The sequence below is a fragment of the Bufo bufo genome, chromosome 5 (assembly GCF_905171765.1).
Source record: "Bufo bufo chromosome 5, aBufBuf1.1, whole genome shotgun sequence".
Lineage (NCBI taxonomy): Eukaryota > Metazoa > Chordata > Amphibia > Anura > Bufonidae > Bufo > Bufo bufo.
Genome location: NC_053393.1, coordinates 236569417 through 236588907, shown reverse-complemented (window position 1 = coordinate 236588907; position 19491 = coordinate 236569417). Strand labels below are relative to the sequence as shown.

Below are 19491 nucleotides of genomic sequence, written 5' to 3'. Positions count from 1 at the left end.
GAGATGTGGCCGTGCCCTCGGACCGGGCAGTGGACAAAAGGGATGTCTCTCTTACCGGACACGAGGATGGCCTTCTCTATCCCGGACGGAGCCCCCAAACTAAAAGGATTTCGACCTTTCTGGACCTCTACGACAACCTTGGTTTGAGACACTGACGTCAGGAGAGATGTTTCTCAGTTGGCAATAACAGACACACACATCACTGAGAAACACTCTAATTTTATTATGCTATAGCTTGGCCTCATATAGGCAGCAGAAAAGTTTGCATAACAACAGCGCTAAACCAATCATAAAAGGATAAACATTGATGCCCATACAGATACTACCGGAACATCCTTTTATGGGTATGTAATACGTCACATATAAGAATGTACGCAGTTGTGCCGAATGACCCTGAATTTAGACAGAACATTTGTTCTAGTTCTGGGAGATTCACAGAATCTGTCCCGAGACAGATAAGTGAACCTAACTCACAGTGGGGGGGAATATGTAAAGTGTGTGGCTGAGATATTATAACAATTCTGTACATGTAAGAGAAGACAAGATGGAGTCTCTACAGAAACCACCCAAAAATGACCCCATTCTATAAACTACACCCCTCAAGGTATTCAAAACTGATTTTACAAACTTTGTTAACCCTTTAGGTGTTCCACAAGAATTATTTGGAAAATAGAGATACAATTTCAAAATTTCCCTTTTTTGGCAGATATTCCATTTTAATAATTTTTTTCCAGTTACAAAGCAAGGGTTAACAGCCAAACCAAACTTAATATTTATGGCCCTGATTCTGTAGTTTATAGAAACACCCCATATGTGGTCGTAAACCGCTGTACGGGCACACGGCAGGGCGCAGATGGAATGCCATACAGTTTTTGAAAGGCAGGTTTTGCTGGACTGGTTTTTTTGACACCATGTCCCATTTGAAGCCCCACTGATGCACCCCTAGAGTAGAAACTCCATAAAAGTGACCCCATCTAAGAAACTACACCCCTCAAGGTATTCAAAACTGATTTTACAAATGTCGTTAACCCTTTAGGTGTTCCACAAGAATTAATAGAACATAGAGATACAATTTAAAAAATAACCTTTTTTGGCAGATTTTCCATTTTAATCATTTTTTTCCAATTACAAAGCAAGTGTTAACAGCCAAACCAAACTCAATATTTATGCCCCTGATTCTTTAGTTTACAGAAACACCCCATATGTGGTCGTAAACTACTGTGTGGGCACACGGCAGGGCGCAGAAGGAAAGCAATGCCATACGGTTTTTGGAAGGCAGATTTTGCTGGATTGGTGTTTTTTTGACACCATGTCCCATTTGAAGCCCCCCTGATGCGCCCCTAAAGTAGAAACTCCAAAAAAGTGACCCCATTTTAGAAACTACGGGATAGGGTGGAAGTATTGTTGATACTAGTTTAGGGGACATATGATTTTTGGTTGCTCTATATTACACTTTTTGTGAGGCAAGGTAACAAGAAATAGCTGTTTTGGCACAGTTTTTTTTTTTTTTTTTCATCTGACAGGTTAGATCATGTGATATTTTTATAGACCAGGTTGTCACGGATGCGGCGATACCTAATATGTATACTTTTTTTATTTATTTAAGTTTTACACAATAATATCATTTTTGAAACAAACAAAAAAAATCATGTTTTAGTGTCTCCATATTCTGAGAGCCATAGTTTTTTCAGTTTTTGGGCGATTATCTTAGGTAGGGTCTTATTTTTTGCTGGATGAGATGACGATTTGATTGGTACTATTTTGGGGTGCATATGACTTTTTGAACGCTTAATATTACACTTTTTGTGATGTAAGGTGACAAAAAATAGCTTTTTTTACACCGTTTTTATTTTTTTATTTTTTTTACGGTATTCACCTGAGGGGTTAGGTCATGTGATATTTTTATAGAGCAAGTTATTACGGACGCTGCGATACCTAATATGTATACTTTTTTTTATTTATGTAAGTTTTACACAATGATTTCATTTTTGAAGCAAAAAAAAAATCATGTTTTAGTGTTTCCATAGTCTAAGAGCCCAAATTTTTTCAGTTTTTGGGCAATTACCTTGAGTAGGGTATGATTTTTGCGGGATGAGATGACTGTTTTATTGGCACTATTTTGGGTTGCGTGTGGCTTTTTCATCGCTTGCTATTACACTTTTTGTGATGTAAGGTGACAAAATGGTTAATTTAGCACAGTTTTTATTTTAAATTTTTTACGGTGTTCATCTGAAGGGTTAGGTCATGTGATATTTTTATAGAGCCGGTCGATATGGACGCGGCAGTACCTAATATGTATACTTTTTTTTAATTATGTAAGTTTTACACAATAACAGCATTTTTAAAACAAAAAAAATGATGTTTTAGTGTTTCCATATTCTGAGCCATAGTTTTTTTATTTTTTGGGCGATTGTCTCAGGTAGAGGCTCATTTTTAGCGGGATGAGGTGATGGTTAGATTGGTACTATTTTGGTGGGCAAACACCTTTATGATCGCTTGCTGTTGTACTTTTTGTGATGTAAGGTGACAAAAAATGGTTTATTTAGCACAGTTTTTATTTTTACATTTTTGCAATGTTCATCTGAGGGGTTAGTTCATGTGATATGTTTATAGAGCCGGTCGATACGGACGTGGCGATACCCAATATGTATACTTTTTTACCAATTTTTTTTTTAACTTTATTTGGGGAAAATGAAGTTTTTGTTTATTTTTACTTGAAAATTTTAATTTTTGGGGGGGAAAACATTATTTTTTCAAATTTTTTTTACTTCATTTTTTGTCCCACTTTGGGACTTCAACTTTCGGGGGTCTAATCCCTTTTACAATGCATTCCAATACTTCTGTATTGGAATGCATTGGCTGTATGAGTAACTACTCATACAGCTTCCGGCCTGTGAGATCCAGGGGGCTGGATCTCACAGGCTCATCACCGGAAGGCAGCGCAGATGCCTAAGTAAGGCACCACGCTGCCTTCCATGCCATCGGGTCCCCCCTACAGCCGCATGGGGACCCGATGGCACCGCCGCCCGCCGGATAAGGTAAAACCGCAAACCGCAGGTCTGAATTGACCTGCGGTTTGCGGCGATTGCTGATGCTGGGGGGGTCAATGCCCCCCTCCCGGCATTGTGACAGGATGCCCGCTGAATGATTTCAGCGGACATCCTGTTCCGATTAACCCCCGCCGCGCCGCAATGTAATTTTAAAGTTAGGACGTACCGGTACGCCCTGGGTCCTTAAGGACTCGGCAAACATGGCGTACCGGTACGTCCTAAGTCCTTAACCACCTCAGCCCCCCTAGCTTAAACACCCTTAATTGTATGGATATGTAGAGAGAATCTCTAAATCGCACATCCTCATACCTATGCTTCTGATATACAACTGTTTTCAATTATCAGCATTTCTTATGATAAAACATGGCTATACAGCGATGCTATCAATCATTTGCTGTGCATTATAAAGAGGCAATTAGTATACAGTTTGATCAAAGCGCATAGGCCCACTTACCGCGACAAGGATGCCTCTTGTTTAAGTGGGAACCTACTCTAACCATGGCGCAGAGCCGTGCGGCGACCGACACGCCTCCACACCGCTCCAGCAGGCAATGGGATCCAGCAGCCGCACAGCGGCCCCACTGTACAGTGAGGCCACATGGGCCCCGGGTCCCATCACTCCACCAGCACGGCACAGAAGCAGAGACGGCCGCCGTCCAGCGCCGCATGTGAACTGGTGCAAATGGCTCACCTGTTCACAGCCTCTCAGGAACTCCAACTGAGATGTGGTAGGAATATATAAACCCTTTGCAGACTTCTGCTAATTAAAAAGCACCTGAGCCACATGGGGAGGAGTGCTGATTCAGGGGAGGGGGGAAAAGAAGTTTATAGCATAAATTGTGCTGGTGGAGTGATGGGACCCGGGGCCCATGTGGCCTCACTGTACAGTGGGGCCGCTGTGCGGCTGCTGGATCCCATTGCCTGCTGGAGCGGTGTGGAGGCGTGTCGGTCGCCGCACGGCTCTGCGCCATGGTTAGAGTAGGTTCCCACTTAAACAAGAGGCATCCTTGTCGCGGTAAGTGGGCCTATGCGCTTTGATCAAACTGTATACTAATTGCTTCTTTATAGTGCACAGCAAATGATTGATAGCATCGCTGTATAGCCATGTTTTATCATAAGAAATGCTGATAATTGAAAACAGTTGTATATCAGAAGCATAGGTATGAGGATGTGCGATTTAGAGATTCTCTCCACATATCCATTAAACACCCTTAATGACCAGGCCACTTTTTACACTTCTGCACTACACTACTTTCACCGTTTATTGCTAGGTCATGCAACTTACCGCCCAAATGAATTTTACCTCCTTTTCTTCTCACTAATAGAGCTTTTATTTGGTGGTATTTCATTGCTGCTGACATTTTTACTTTTTTTGTTATTAATCGAAATTTAACAATTTTTTTGCAAAAAAATGAAATTTTTCACTTTCAGTTGTAATTTTTTTTTTAAAAAACGACATCCATATATAAATTTTTCTCAAAATTTATTGTTCTACATGTCTTTGGTAAAAAAAAAAATGTTTGGCTAAAAAAAAAAAAGGTTTGGGTAAAAGTTATAGCGTTTGCAAACTATGGTACAAAAATGTGAATTTCCGCTTTTTGAAGCAGCTCTGACTTTCTGAGCACCTGTCATGTTTCCTGAGGTTCTACAATGGCCAGACAGTAGAAAAACCCCACAAATGACCCCATTTCGGAAAGTAGACACCCTAAGGTATTCGCTGATGAGCATAGTGAGTTCATAGAACTTTTTATTTTTTGTCACAAGTTAGCGGAAAATTTTGATTTTTGATTTTTTTTTTCCTTACAAAGTCTCATATTCCACTAACTTGTGACAAAAAATAAAAACTTCCATGAACTCACTATGCCCATCACAAAATACCATGGGGTGTCTTCTTTCCAAAATGGGGTCACTTGTGGGGTAGTTATACTGCCCTGGCAATCTAGGGGCCCTAATGTGTGGTAAGTAGTTTGAAATCAAAATGTGTAAAAAATTACCTGTGAAATCCTAAAGGTGCTCTTTGGAATGTGGGCCCCTTTGCCCACCTAGGCTGCAAAACAGTGTCACACATCTGGTATCGCCGTACTCAGTAGGGAAATGTGTTCTGGGGTGTCTTTTTACATATACCCATGCTGGGTGAGAGAAATATCTCTGCAAAAGACAACTTTTCCAATTTTTATATACAAAGTTGGCATTTGACCAAGATATTTCTCTCACCCAGCATGGGTATATGTAAAATGACACCCCAAAACACATTGCCCAACTTCTCCTGAGTACGGCGATACCACATGTGTGACGCTTTTTTGCAGCCTAGATGCGCAAAGAGGCCCAAATTCCTTTTATGAGGGCATTTTTAGACATTTGGATCCCAGACTTCTTCTCACGCTTTAGGGCCCCTAAAATGCCAGGGCAGTATAAATACCCCACATGTGACCCTATTTTGGAAAGAAGACACCCCAAGGTATTCAATGAGGGGCATGGCGAGTTCATAGAATTTATTTATTTTTGGCACAAGTTAGCGGAAATTGATTTTTTTTTTGTATTTTCTCACAAAGTCTCCCTTTCCGCTAACTTGGGACAAAAATTTTAATCTTTCATGGACTCAATATGCCCCTCACGGAATACCTTGGGGTGTCTTCTTTCCGAAATGGGGTAACATGTGGGGTATTTATACTGCCCTGGCATTTTAGGGGCCCTAAAGCGTGAGAAGAAGTCTGGAAAATAAATGTCTAAAAAATCTTACACTTTTGGATTCCGTGAGGGGTATGGTGAGTTCATGTGAGATTTTATTTTTTGACACAAGTTAGTGGAATATGAGACTTTGTAAGAAAAAAAAGAAAAAAAAACAATTTCCGCTAACGTGGCCCAAAAAAATGTCTGAATGGACCCTTACAGGGGGGTGATCAATGACAGGGGGGTAATCAGGGAGTCTATATGGGGTGATCCCCCCCCTGTCATTGATCACCCCCCTGTAAGGCTCCATTCAGACGTCCGTATGTGTTTTGCGGATCCGATCCATGTATCCGTGGATTCTCAAAAAACATACGGACGTCTGAATGGAGCCTTACTGGGGGGTGATCAATGACAGGGGGTTGATCAGGGAGTCTATATGGGGTGACCCCCCCCTGTCATTGATCACCCCCCTGTAAGGCTCCATTCAGACGTCCGTATGTGTTTTGCGGATCCGATCCATGTATCCGTGGATCCGTAAAAAACATACGGACGTCTGAATGGAGCCTGACAGGGGGGTGATCAATGACAGGGGGGTGATCAGGGAGTCTATATGGGGTGATCACCCCCCTGTCATTGATCACCCCCCTGTAAGGCTCCATTCAGACGACCGTATGTGTTTTGCGGATCCGTTCCATGTATCCGTAAATCCGTAAAAAACATACGGACGTCTGATTGGAGCCTGACAGGGGGGTGATCAATGACAGGGGGGTGATCAGGGAGTCTATATGGGGTGATCACCCCCCTGTCATTGATCACCCCCCTGTAAGGCTCCATTCAGACGTCCGTATGTGTTTTGCGGATCCGATCCGTGGATCCGTAAAAAACATACTGACGTCTGAATGAAGCCTTACAGGGGGGTGATCAATGACAGGGGGGTGATCAATGACATGGTGGTGATCAGGGAGTCTATATGGGGTGATCCCCCCCCCCTGTCATTGATCACCCCCCTGTAAGGCTCCATTCAGACGTCCGTATGTGTTTGGCGGATCCGATCCATGTATCCGTGGATCCTTAAAAAACATACGGACGTCTGAATGGAGCCTTACTGGGGGGTGATCAATGACAGGGGAGTGAGAAATGACAGGGGGGTGATCAGGCAGTCTATATGGGGTGATCACCCCTGTGTCATTGATCACCCCCCTGTAAGGCTCCATTCAGACGTCCGTATGTGTTTTGCGGATCTGATCCATGTATCCGTGGATCCGTAAAAAACATATGGACGTCTGAATGGAGCCTTACAAGGGGGTGATCAATGACAAGGGGGTGATCAATGACAGGGGGGTGATCAGGGAGTCTATATGGGGTGATCAGGAGTGATCAGGGGTTAATAAGGGGTTAATTGACAGGGGGGGTGTAGTGTAGTGTAGTGTAGTGTAGTGCTTGGTGCTACTTATTACTGAGCTGCCTGTGTCCTCTGGTGGTCGATCCAAGCAAAAGGGACCACCAGAGGACCAGGTAGCAGGTATATTAGACACGGTTATCAAAACAGCGTCTAATATACCTGTTAGGGGTTAAAAAAATTGCATCTCCAGCCTGCCAGCGAACGATCGCCGCTGGCAGGCTGGAGATCCACTCGCTTACCTTCCGTTCCTGTGAACGCGCGCGCCTGTGTGCGCGCGTTCACAGGAAATCTCGCGGCTCGCGAGATGATGCGTATATGCGTGACTGTGCCTGGAGCTGCCGCCTCCGGAACGCGATCCTGCGTTAGGCGGTCCGGAGGCGGTTAAGGGGTTAAAGGGGTTGTCCAGGCTTTTAATATTGATGACTTATCCTCTGGATAAGTCATCAATATCAGACCGGCAGGGGTCCGACACCCAGCACCCCCACCGTTCAGCTGTATGAAGAGAAGTCATGAGCAGTGTGCACATGCCTATGTCACATAGCTGATCAGCGGGGGTGCCGGGTGTCGGACCGCCGCCAATCTGATATTGATGACCTATCAAAAGCAACCCCTTTAACAAGAGCTGCCTGCAATGCTTTCCTGAGATATGCAGGTTCTTGTGGGCCAATGAGAAGGCTACAATGTCTTTGTCTGAACTTAGCAACATCCCTAGCAAATAATAGGAAAGTTGCCTACCCCTTACTATATAAGAACCTCCCCAGCAGCCCTTGTATGCAGTATTTTGCAGATCTGACAAAGACAGCAGTGTTATTGCTGTGCTTTGTGCTTTCCTGTGTCATTACATTAGTAAGTTAGTTAGCATATACAGGGAGTGCAGAATTATTAGGCAAGTTGTATTTTTGAGGATTAATTTTATTATTGAACAACAACCATGTTCTCAATGAACCCAAAAAACTCATTAATATCAAAGCTGAATATTTTGGGAAGTAGTTTTTAGTTTGTTTTTAGTTTTAGCTATTTTAGGGGGATATCTGTGTGTGCAGGTGACTATTACTGTGCATAATTATTAGGCAACTTAACAAAAAACAAATATTTACCCATTTCAATTATTTATTTTTACCAGTGAATCCAATATAACATCTCAACATTCACAAATATACATTTCTGACATTCAAAAACAAAACAAAAACAAATCAGTGACCAATATAGCCACCTTTCTTTACAAGGACACTCAAAAGCCTGCCATCCATGGATTCTGTCAGTGTTTTGATCTGTTCACCATCAACATTGCGTGCAGCAGCAACCACAGCCTCCCAGACACTGTTCAGAGAGGTGTACTGTTTTCCCTCCTTGTAAATCTCACATTTGATGATGGACCACAGGTTCTTAATGGGGTTCAGATCAAGTGAACAAGGAGGCCATGTCATTAGATTTTCTTCTTTTATACCCTTTCTTGCCAGCCACGCTGTGGAGTACTTGGACGCGTGTGATGGAGCATTGTCCTGCATGAAAATCATGTTTTTCTTGAAGGATGCAGACTTCTTCCTGTACCACTGCTTGAAGAAGGTGTCTTCCAGAAACTGGCAGTAGGACTGGGAGTTGAGCTTGACTCCATCCTCAACCCGAAAAGGCCCCACAAGCTCATCTTTGATGATACCAGCCCAAACCAGTACTCCACCTCCACCTTGCTGGAGTCGAACTGGAGCTCTCTGCCCTTTACCAATCCAGCCACGGGCCCATCCATCTGGCCCATCAAGACTCACTCTCATTTCATCAGTCCATAAAACCTTAGAAAAATCAGTCTTGAGATATTTCTTGGCCCAGTCTTGACGTTTCAGCTTGTGTGTCTTGTTCAGTGGTGGTCGTCTTTCAGCCTTTCTTACCTTGGCCATGTCTCTGAGTATTGCACACCTTGTGCTTTTGGGCACTCCAGTGATGTTGCAGCTCTGAAATATGGCCAAACTGGTGGCAAGCGGCATCTTGGCAGCTGCATGCTTGACTTTTCTCAGTTCATGGGCAGTTATTTTGCGCCTTGGTTTTTCCACACGCTTCTTGCGACCCTGTTGACTATTTTGAATGAAACGCTTGATTGTTCGATGATCACGCTTCAGAAGCTTTGCAATTTTAAGAGTGCTGCATCGCTCTGCAAGATATCTCACTATTTTTGACTTTTCTGAGCCTGTCAAGTCCTTCTTTTGACCCATTTTGCCAAAGGAAAGGAAGTTGCCTAATAATTATGCACACCTAATATAGGGTGTTGATGTCATTAGACCACACCCCTTCTCATTACAGAGATGCACATCACCTAATATGCTTAATTGGTAGTAGGCTTTCGAGCCTATACAGCTTGGAGTAAGACAACATGCATAAAGAGGATGATGTGGTCAAAATACTCATTTGCCTAATAATTCTGCACGCAGTGTATATATATATATATATATATATATATATATATATATATATATATATATTACAGATAGTTAGTGGGAGATAGTCAGTGTAGGTTAGATAGTGATATAGTGTAGCTGATGTAATAGTGTGCTGTGATGTCACAAGCTCACAACAATACTTAGTGCACCAATCACTAATAAGTAGTCAGACCTGTTAAAATGAGAATTTGCACGAATTGTGCCAAAATATTCGCATCATTAGTGCCGATTTCGCAATCGCAAATATATTGGAGCACTCTATCTGCATATAAAGCTATTGTAATGTTCTGCCCCGCCAACGATTTTTTCTAGTCTCAGGAAACTGCTAGCAGCTTGAAAATTGTAGCAAAAGTGACCCACGCCTGTATTTTGCGAGCATTACGCGAATATTAAATTACCGATTTTTCGTGATCAAGAAAATAATCTCGAATTCGCGAATATATGACAAATATTCTACCAAATATTTGCAAAATATTGCAAATTCGAATATTGCCCCTGCCGCTCATCACTACCAGAGAGGTAAATAAAAATTGGAAAAGTTGAAAAAGACACTGGAGAGCAGAGCTTTTGCATTCAGATGCTTGAAATACTGTAACGGTGTGCATTACTCCAGATATTTTTGTTATTCATGGCATAACCTCTTTACTTCTGTCTATGCAAAAAATGTGGAAATCTGCAAGAAAACAGAGCTCTGAAAACTATAAAGTTATTTTAACCCCTTAACGTATAATGCCCCCCTTTCCCAATTTTACATCTAAAAAAAAAAATATTAAAAATAAAAATAAACCACACAATGTGTTGTGTGAAAGGATAAGTGGAGGAGCCCTGGCCAGTGGCTCAACTCATATGCTGTATTGACCACTTGACCCTGTACCTGTACAGCAGATGTTGTGTCTTTAAAAGATGGCTCCCATTCTGGAGAGCAGAAGGCTCCATAGCTACCGGGTGCCTGCTGTTTCATACAGCGGACTCCCGCGGCTAATATCTGTGATTGGTGTAAATGCAGATCATGGGCATTTAACAGCTCAGATGCCATGGTCAAATATGATCACGGCATCTGAGAGGTCGGAAACCTGGAAGAGTGCACTTATCAGGCAGGAACTCCTCCCCTGGGTGGAGATTGGGGAAGGTGCTTCATGTAAGTAATGAGTCTTAGGCCTCTTGCACACGGCCGTTGTGGTTCCATTCCGTGTTTTGGGGAATGCAATTTGCAGTTCCCAATGCATGGGAAATGTCCCGGCCACCGCAGGATCCAGACCGATTCAACTTGAATGGGTCCGTGATCCGTCCGTTCCGCAAAACAAGTTCTATTTTTTTGCAGAACGGAAGCATGGATTGGAACTCCGCATTTCCAGATTTGCGACCGATTCACGTGAATGGGTCCGCATCTGTGATGCGGAATGCACATGGACAGTGCCCAGTGCCACGGGAGCACAACGGCCGCGTGCAAGAGGCCTTAGCCTGTAGTAGGCTTTCACTCTCGTTACTCGTACATTACAATTCAGAATAGCAGGTGGCAGCACTGAATTTTATTTTAGCGATTTCTGTATAGGAAGAGGGAGGAAATTCCATTACTCTATACAAATTGTAGTCTGATGATTGCATCTTGTGGTCCACTTGGGGACCTAAAAAAAGTTTAAAAAAGATTTAAATATAAAAAATAAAATTCAAATCACTAAAATAATATTATTCAAAAAATAATATCATGGGTATCACTGCATGTGAAAATGCCAGTACTAGCAAAATATGTTTTAAAAAACTTAGACGGTGAATGGTGTAATGGATAAAAATAAAAATGGTCAATTTGCCTTTTTTAACACTTTACCTAACAAAAAGTTTGAATAAAAAGTCATACACACCCCAAAATGGTTTTACAAAAAACTACAGATTATCCTGCAAAAAATTAACCCACACATCTTCGTAGACATAACTATCAAAAGGTTACGGAGGTCAGAATATGGAGATGAAAAGAAAAAAAAAGTTTTTGCAAAAGTTTTTATTTTATTTTTTTAAACGCAAGAAACATTGTACAAGTGTGGCATCGCATTAATCATACTGACCTGGAGAATAGACAGCACAAGTCAATTTTACCATATAGTATTGCATTTTTTTCCAATTCCAGCTTCCCACTACATTCTATGAAATATTAAATAGCGCAATTAGAAAGTACAACTTGTCCCACAAAAAAATAAGACCTCATACAGCTTTGTGAACGGAAAAAATAAAAGTTAGGGAAGAAAAATGAAAATGCAAAAACTAAAAACCTCAGAAATCCTAAGGATTAAAGGGATTATCCCATGATTAATGTAAAAAAAAAAAACAACAAAAGAAAAAAAAAAACGACAATCAGACTTCATATAGTACATGACCATCTATTTATAACAAAGCTAGAACCAGCCCTGTATCTCACATGGATCCAGAGATCTTCCCATTCATCACCATATCAAGCTGGACGCTCAGGAAGCGTGTCTGTTCTGCTTCCGCTCAGGAAGCGTGTCTGTTCTGCTGCCGCTCAGGAAGCGTGTCTGTTCTGCTGCCGCTCAGGAAGCGTGTCTGTTCTGCTGCCGCTCAGGAAGCGTGTCTGTTCTGCTGCCGCTCAGGAAGCGTGTCTGTTCTGCTGCCGCTCAGGAAGCGTGTCTGTTCTGCTGCCGCTCAGGAAGCGTGTCTGTTCTGCTGCCGCTCAGGAAGCGTGTCTGTTCTGCTGCCGCTCAGGAAGCGTGTCTGTTCTGCTGCCGCTCAGGAAGCGTGTCTGTTCTGCTGCCGCTCAGGAAGCGTGTCTGTTCTGCTGCCGCTCAGGAAGCGTGTCTGTTCTGCTGCCGCTCAGGAAGCGTGTCTGTTCTGCTGCCGCTCAGGAAGCGTGTCTGTTCTGCTGCCGCTCAGGAAGCGTGTCTGTTCTGCTGCCGCTCAGGAAGCGTGTCTGTTCTGCTGCCGCTCAGGAAGCGTGTCTGTTCTGCTGCCGCTCAGGAAGCGTGTCTGTTCTGCTGCCGCTCAGGAGACGTGTCTGTTCTGCTATAGCTGAGGAGACGTGTCTGTTCTGCTATAGCTGAGGAGACGTGTCTGTTCTGCTATAGCTCACGAGACATGTCTTTTCAGTTGGAGCTCTCTCCCTATCACAGCTCAGGAGGACGTTGAAGGATGAAACTAAGTATGTGCGACCTTCTCAGTGAGGTGGACAAGGGAATAAGAAAAAGAAAGAAACGCAGGTGGCGCTATACAGATACATTTTATTGAATAACTCAGTGGCTATACTAAATATCTTTAGATTTACAGCCTATATAGTCAATGCTAATCAATAATGTTTTTATTGTCATTTAGTAATTCTTCAATATTGCAAACCTACTGTAGCTTTAGAACACAAATTATGATACTTCTCTTTATGAAGTCTGCAGTTCACAATCTTGGTGACTATTTAGATTTTTTTATCTTTTTCAGATGTTCTAACTGGTGTAATAAGCATCTTGACTGACATTATATGGAGGTTTACTGGCAATTTTTTGGCACCAGATATTGTTTGCAAAGTGATCCGATACCTACAGGTAAGTGCTTTCTAAAATATCCTAAAGTATTTGCTGATCTGTCCCTCATAGCATGCTACCATTATTAAAGGGTTTCTACCATCAGAATTACTGTTATGTAGCTGACTGAGATTAGCGATAGGCTGCCCGCCCCGCTCCTCTTGATTGATGACCAAGTTCCATGCATCGTTGAGAAAATCCCACGCCTGCGCCGTTCACTTCTGTATTCAGCGCAGGCGCAGTCATCAATCAAGAGGAGCGGGGCGGGCAGAACGGAGGACCTGGGCGGAATAAAGGGTGAGTACACCGAGCCTCTAGGTGCTGAATCTACGCCCACATAGCCTAGAGACTCATTAGCATATTGTAAAGTGTGTATTTTAGCAAAACGGCTGCAGGGACAAATGTAAAAAACACACTTATGTAGTGCTGACATTAGCCCATCGCTAATGCCAGTCAGCTACATAACAGTAATTCTGATGGTAGAAACCCTTTAAAGGTGCTTTGTCTGCTTTGATCATTCTCTTTCTGTTAGTAGGTTCCCCCTAGGATAAGTTAATCTTAGATTGACCTGCTGCTGGGACCCACAGCTATTATGTTGTCTTTGTATGCCATATCCTCTAGAGAGATAGACAGATGGTCTTTGAAGGTGTTCTCTGCTTTATGTTGCTCTAAAAAGATATTAGAACATGGATTCTTTGAACCAAGCAGTCTTTTTAAAAGGAGCATGTATACAGTCAGCATATGAACATTGACTGTCGTGTGGACAAAAACTGCAATTATTAATAGAGCATACTCATAATCCCCTTATCTGCAATCCCTTCCCCTGTCCTCCTGCTGCCAATTGACACCAATCTCTGTCTTAGTATATACAAAGAGGCTGGAGTGAATAAGACACAGCATCAGGTGGGATCATGAATGCTTCTACTATGTATAGCTGGGGCTACACCTAGACTTTGTGGCATTTTCTCTCTGCTTTCCCTAGGCCAGTAACGACGCGTTCATTAATCACATAGCCTTGGAGCAGCTCAGCCCCATTTAAGTAAATTGTGCATTGCAGAAACATGCAGAGCTAGTCCGCTGTGGTAGTGAAACAGTTAGGCTGGGTTCACACGGGCGTTGTGGGCGCGTTGCGGAAAAAGATGCGAGTGCGTTGCGGGAAAAAGCAGCGATTTTTCTGCGTGAGTGCAAAGCGTTTCAATGCGTTTTGCACACATGTGAGAAAAATCTACATGTTTGGTACCCAGACCCGGACTTTTTCACAGAAGTTCAGGTTTGGGATCGGTGTTGTGTAGATTTCATTATTTTCCCTTATAACATGGTTATAAGGGAAAATAATAGCATTCTTAATACAGAATACTAAGTAAATTAGGGATGGAGGGGTTAAAAAATAAAAATAAAATAATTCAACTCACCTCATCCACTTGTTCGCACTGCCCGGCTCGTCTTCTTTCTTCTTCATTGAGGACCTGGGAGGAAAAGGACCCTTGGTGATGTCACTGCGCTCATCACATGGTCCATCACCATTTGGTCAAAACTGACCAAATAACTCAAGTGTGAACTCATCCTTACAGTTCAACGTTAGTGTCCGGTATAAAGAACCATGCAGGGGCCTAAATTTGTACTATACACTGCGTGCAGAATTATTAGGCAAATGAGTATTTTGACCACATCATCCTCTTTATGCATGTTGTCTTACTCCAAGCTGTATAGGCTCGAAAGCCTACTACCAATTAAGCATATTAGGTGATGTGCATCTCTGTAATGAGAAGGGGTGTGGTCTAATGACATCAACACCCTATATTAGGTGTGCATAATTATTAGGCAACTTCCTTTCCTTTGGCAAAATGGGTCAAAAGAAGGACTTGACAGGCTCAGAAAAGTCAAAAATAGTGAGATATCTTGCAGAGGGATGCAGCACTCTTAAAATTGCAAAGCTTCTGAAGCGTGATCATCGAACAATCAAGCGTTTCATTCAAAATAGTCAACAGGGTCGCAAGAAGAGTGTGGAAAAACCAAGGCGCAAAATAACTGCCCATGAACTGAGAAAAGTCAAGCGTGCAGCTGCCAAGATGCCACTTGCCACCAGTTTGGCCATATTTCAGAGCTGCAACATCACTGGAGTGCCCAAAAGCACAAGGTGTGCAATACTCAGAGACATGGCCAAGGTAAGAAAGGCTGAAAGACGACCACCACTGAACAAGACACACAAGCTGAAACGTCAAGACTGATTTTTCTAAGGTTTTATGGACTGATGAAATGAGAGTGAGTCTTGATGGGCCAGATGGATGGGCCCGTGGCTGGATTGGTAAAGGGCAGAGAGCTCCAGTCCGACTCAGACGCCAGCAAGGTGGAGGTGGAGTACTGGTTTGGGCTGGTATCATCAAAGATGAGCTTGTGGGGCCTTTTCGGGTTAAGGATGGAGTCAAGCTCAACTCCCAGTCCTACTGCCAGTTTCTGGAAGACGCCTTCTTCAAGCAGTGGTACAGGAAGAAGTCTGCATCCTTCAAGAAAAACATGATTTTCATGCAGGACAATGCTCCATCACACGCGTCCAAGTACTCCACAGCGTGGCTGGCAAGAAAGGGTATAAAAGAAGAAAATCTAATGACATGGCCTCCTTGTTCACCTGATCTGAACCCCATTGAGAACCTGTGGTCCATCATCAAATGTGAGATTTACAAGGAGGGAAAACAGTACACCTCTCTGAACAGTGTCTGGGAGGCTGTGGTTGCTGCTGCACGCAATGTTGATGGTGAACAGATCAAAACACTGACAGAATCCATGGATGGCAGGCTTTTAAGTGTCCTTGCAAAGAAAGGTTGCTATATTGGTCACTGATTTGTTTTTGTTTTGTTTTTGAATGTCAGAAATGTATATTTGTGAATGTTGAGATGTTATATTGGTTTCACTGGTAAAAATAAATAATTGAAATGGGTATATATTTGTTTTTTGTTAAGTTGCCTAATAATTATGCACAGTAATAGTCACCTGCACACACAGATATCCCCCTAAAATAGCTAAAACTAAAAACAAACTAAAAACTACTTCCAAAAATATTCAGCTTTGATATTAATGAGTTTTTTGGGTTCATTGAGAACATGGTTGTTGTTCAATAATAAAATTAATCCTCAAAAATACAACTTGCCTAATAATTCTGCACTCCCTGTAGAGTGAAAGAGCTCACTCCTTTTACTCTCTCATCAGCTGATTCCACATAGATTTCTACAGAACCTGTTATTTTACACGCTGATACAAGTAGTGGCCCCATGAGTGGAGAGGGTGTCAGCAGTAAGTAGGTGTTGACATCACTGTTTATTTTGCCCTTCTTCTGATCCATCACAAGAACAACCCCCAAAAAACAGATCCTGTCTTTTGAGCATCCGCCTTCAACTAGTCAGTATTTGGTCAGTAATCCTTCAGTACTGCTATGCTAAGGCCAAATAAAAAAAACAGGAGTGGATCCAAAACAGAGATGACACGTGATTGGAATATTTGCATGTCTTCCGTGTTTTGTACCCATGCCTGCTTTTGGCTTTCAAATCATAAGTATATCCTGATGCAAAATAGGGACCATGTGATAGAGGCCTTACGGATGCTCCAAAGCAGCATCTGTTCTGTTTTTTATTTTTCCATCTTTCAGACAGATCAGAAGGGTAAAATAAATGGCGATGTCAACAAGGCCAAACAGGGACATTAATAGCCCTGTCACAGAGTGGGGAGGGGGGCAACTGCATCAGGAGTCAACATAGTGGCCCAGTCACAGAGTGGTGAGGTGGCAACCACATATGGAGTCAACATTAGAGATGAGCGAATCGATTGTGGTACGCTTTTTGGTAACGAATTGCATTTTTTCCTAAAATGGCTGCTGCACATGTTAGGACATGGAGCAAAGAACTCTGTGAACAATGGATCACCCACAATGCAATGCATGCAGCCAATCAGCAGCCAGCCCTCTGATGCTCTAAAACATTATATTCGAGTGCATGCTGTTCAAATGACGCTCTAAAACATTATATGCGAGTGCATGCTATACAGCTTATGCTCTAAAACTTTATTTTCAAGTGCATGTTGTTCAGCTGATGCTCTAAAACATTATTTGCGAGTCCCTTCAGGTGAGCTGACACTCTAAAACATTATATGCCAGTGTATGCTGACCCTATAAAAAATTTTTTATTGAAGGCCTGCAGTTGAGCTAACCCTATTAAAAAAATTAGAGCGGAGGGAATATATACAATTTGGATGAGTGGGAGGAGAAGGAGAAAACAAGATTCAACGATATACTCTTTTGTTTTTGTGCTGGAAAAGGTGCATGGGAATACACTACAGTAGTACTGAAGACATCCTGATGCATCCTGAATGGATTGCTCTCCATTCAGAATGCATTAGGATACAACTGATCAGTTATTTTCCGGTATTGAGCCCCTAGCATGGAACTCAATGCCGGAAAAGAATAACGCTAGTGTGAAAGTACCCTAATGTAACTGTATTGCTGAACAATAGCTTCTTGACCAGCACTTGGACCTAGATAACTGTGACTCCTGTTAATACATTTGAATGCTGACTGCCTGACCGGTCATCCATAAACTGATGAACTCGATCTCTATTCGTTGCTTGGATGCACAATGTCTAACTGACTACATTAGCTGATGCAAGCTAATAGGTACTAAAACAGCACACAATGCCCCCCGACATGTTTCGCCAGAGGATCTGGCTTCTTCAGGAATAACAGGCAAAGTTGGAGGCGACTGCTGAAGCTGAGGTATATATACCCCCTAAAATTGATGGATAGATGCAGTGGCTAATGACCGCTTCCCAGCAACGGGATAGAAGGGAGGCACCTTGGAGTATTCTACAAACCTGTAATTGTACACCTCCGCTCCACCGTCAGACCAATCTGTTGGAGGCGGGGGTGTGTGTCCACAAACCAGATGCTGCGCAAGGATACAATGCGCACTGACTTGAGAGCGAATGGAGGTGCTGGGTGTCATCTGCGCATGACCTGTGCTGGATTTCTATGTACACAGACTTAGGCCTCTTTCACACGACCGTTTCTTTTTCCGTTTATGGGCTGTTTTTTGCTTTCCGTATACGGAACCATTTATTTCAATGGTTCCGCCAAAAAAACAGAATGTACTCCGTATGCATTCTGTTTCCATATTTCCGTTCTGTTGAAAGATAGAACATGTCCTATTATTGCCCGCAAATCACGTTCTGTGGCTCCATTCAAGTCAATGGGTCCGCAAAAAAACAGAACACATACGGAAATGCATCCGTATGTCTTCTGTATCCGTTCAAATTTTGCAGAACCGTCTATTGAAAATTTAATGCCCAGCCCAATTTTTTCTATGTAATTACTGTATACTGTATATGCCATACGGAAAAACTGAATGGAAAAACAGAACAGAAACGGAAACACAACGGAAACTAAACACTGAAAAAAACATACCGTCATGTGAAAGAGGCCTTAGAGGTGAGTGTACTTACACTACTAAGAAGAGGCCCGCTGCTGCTGCTCTCAAGAGTGTAATTCTCATTATTGGAGAAGAGAGGCAACTGATACTGTATTAGGCTACTTTCACACTAGCGTTCGGGGTTCTGCTTGTGAGCTCCGTTTGAAGGCTCTCACAAGCAGCCCCGAACGGATCCGTAGAGCCCCAATGCATTCTGAGTGGATGCGGATCCGCTCAGAATGCATCAGGATGGCTCCGCTTGGCCTCCGTTCCGCTCAGCAGGTGGACATCCGAACGCAGCTTGCAGCGTTCGGGTGTCCGCCTGGCCGTGCGGAGCCAAACGGATCCGTCCAGACGTACAATGTAAGTCAATGGGGACGGATCCGTTTGAAGTTGCCACAATATGGTGCAATTTCAAACGGATCCGTCCCCCATTGACTTTCAATGTAAAGTCTGGACGGATGCGTCTGACTAACTTTCACACTTAGAATTTTTTCTGAACTATAATGCAGATGGATCCGTTCTGAATGGATCCCAACGTTTGCATTATAGGAGCGGATCCGTCTGTGCAAACACCGGACGGATCGCTCTGAACGCAAGTGTGAAAGTAGCCTTACCTGTTTATATTCATAACATCACTAATGTGACCCACTATATTTGATACCATCCGATGCAAGATAAAAAATAATTGGCCATTCAACACAACTTTCATATGGTCTGTAAAAAATAATGACCAAAAATGGTGGGGGAAAAAAGGGCTTAACCGATGAACCTATGAGAAGATATATGAAAAAATGAGATTACAATGTATACCTCTCGGCAAGAGTAATTATTCTTTTGTCAATCACTTTAAAGCAATGGCCTCAGATGGGCTCACTAAAATCTCCAATGGGAATAGCTGAACAGTAATGATGAAAGATAGCCATTATGGCCTAAAGATGAATGAACAGAAATAGTCTAAAGATAAGAAGAGAA

At 42.7% G+C, this 19491-nt stretch overlaps 1 protein-coding gene across 1 annotated transcript in view; it reads left to right on the top strand.

Annotated features, from left to right (window-relative positions):
• NPSR1 (neuropeptide S receptor 1) overlaps positions 1-19491 on the top strand; it is an 835810-nt gene that overhangs the window by 260778 nt on the left and 555541 nt on the right. The window contains exon 3 of the mRNA XM_040433038.1: positions 12984-13087. Within this exon, the coding sequence (XP_040288972.1) occupies positions 12984-13087 (104 nt within the window). The remainder of the gene's footprint in view (positions 1-12983; positions 13088-19491) is intronic.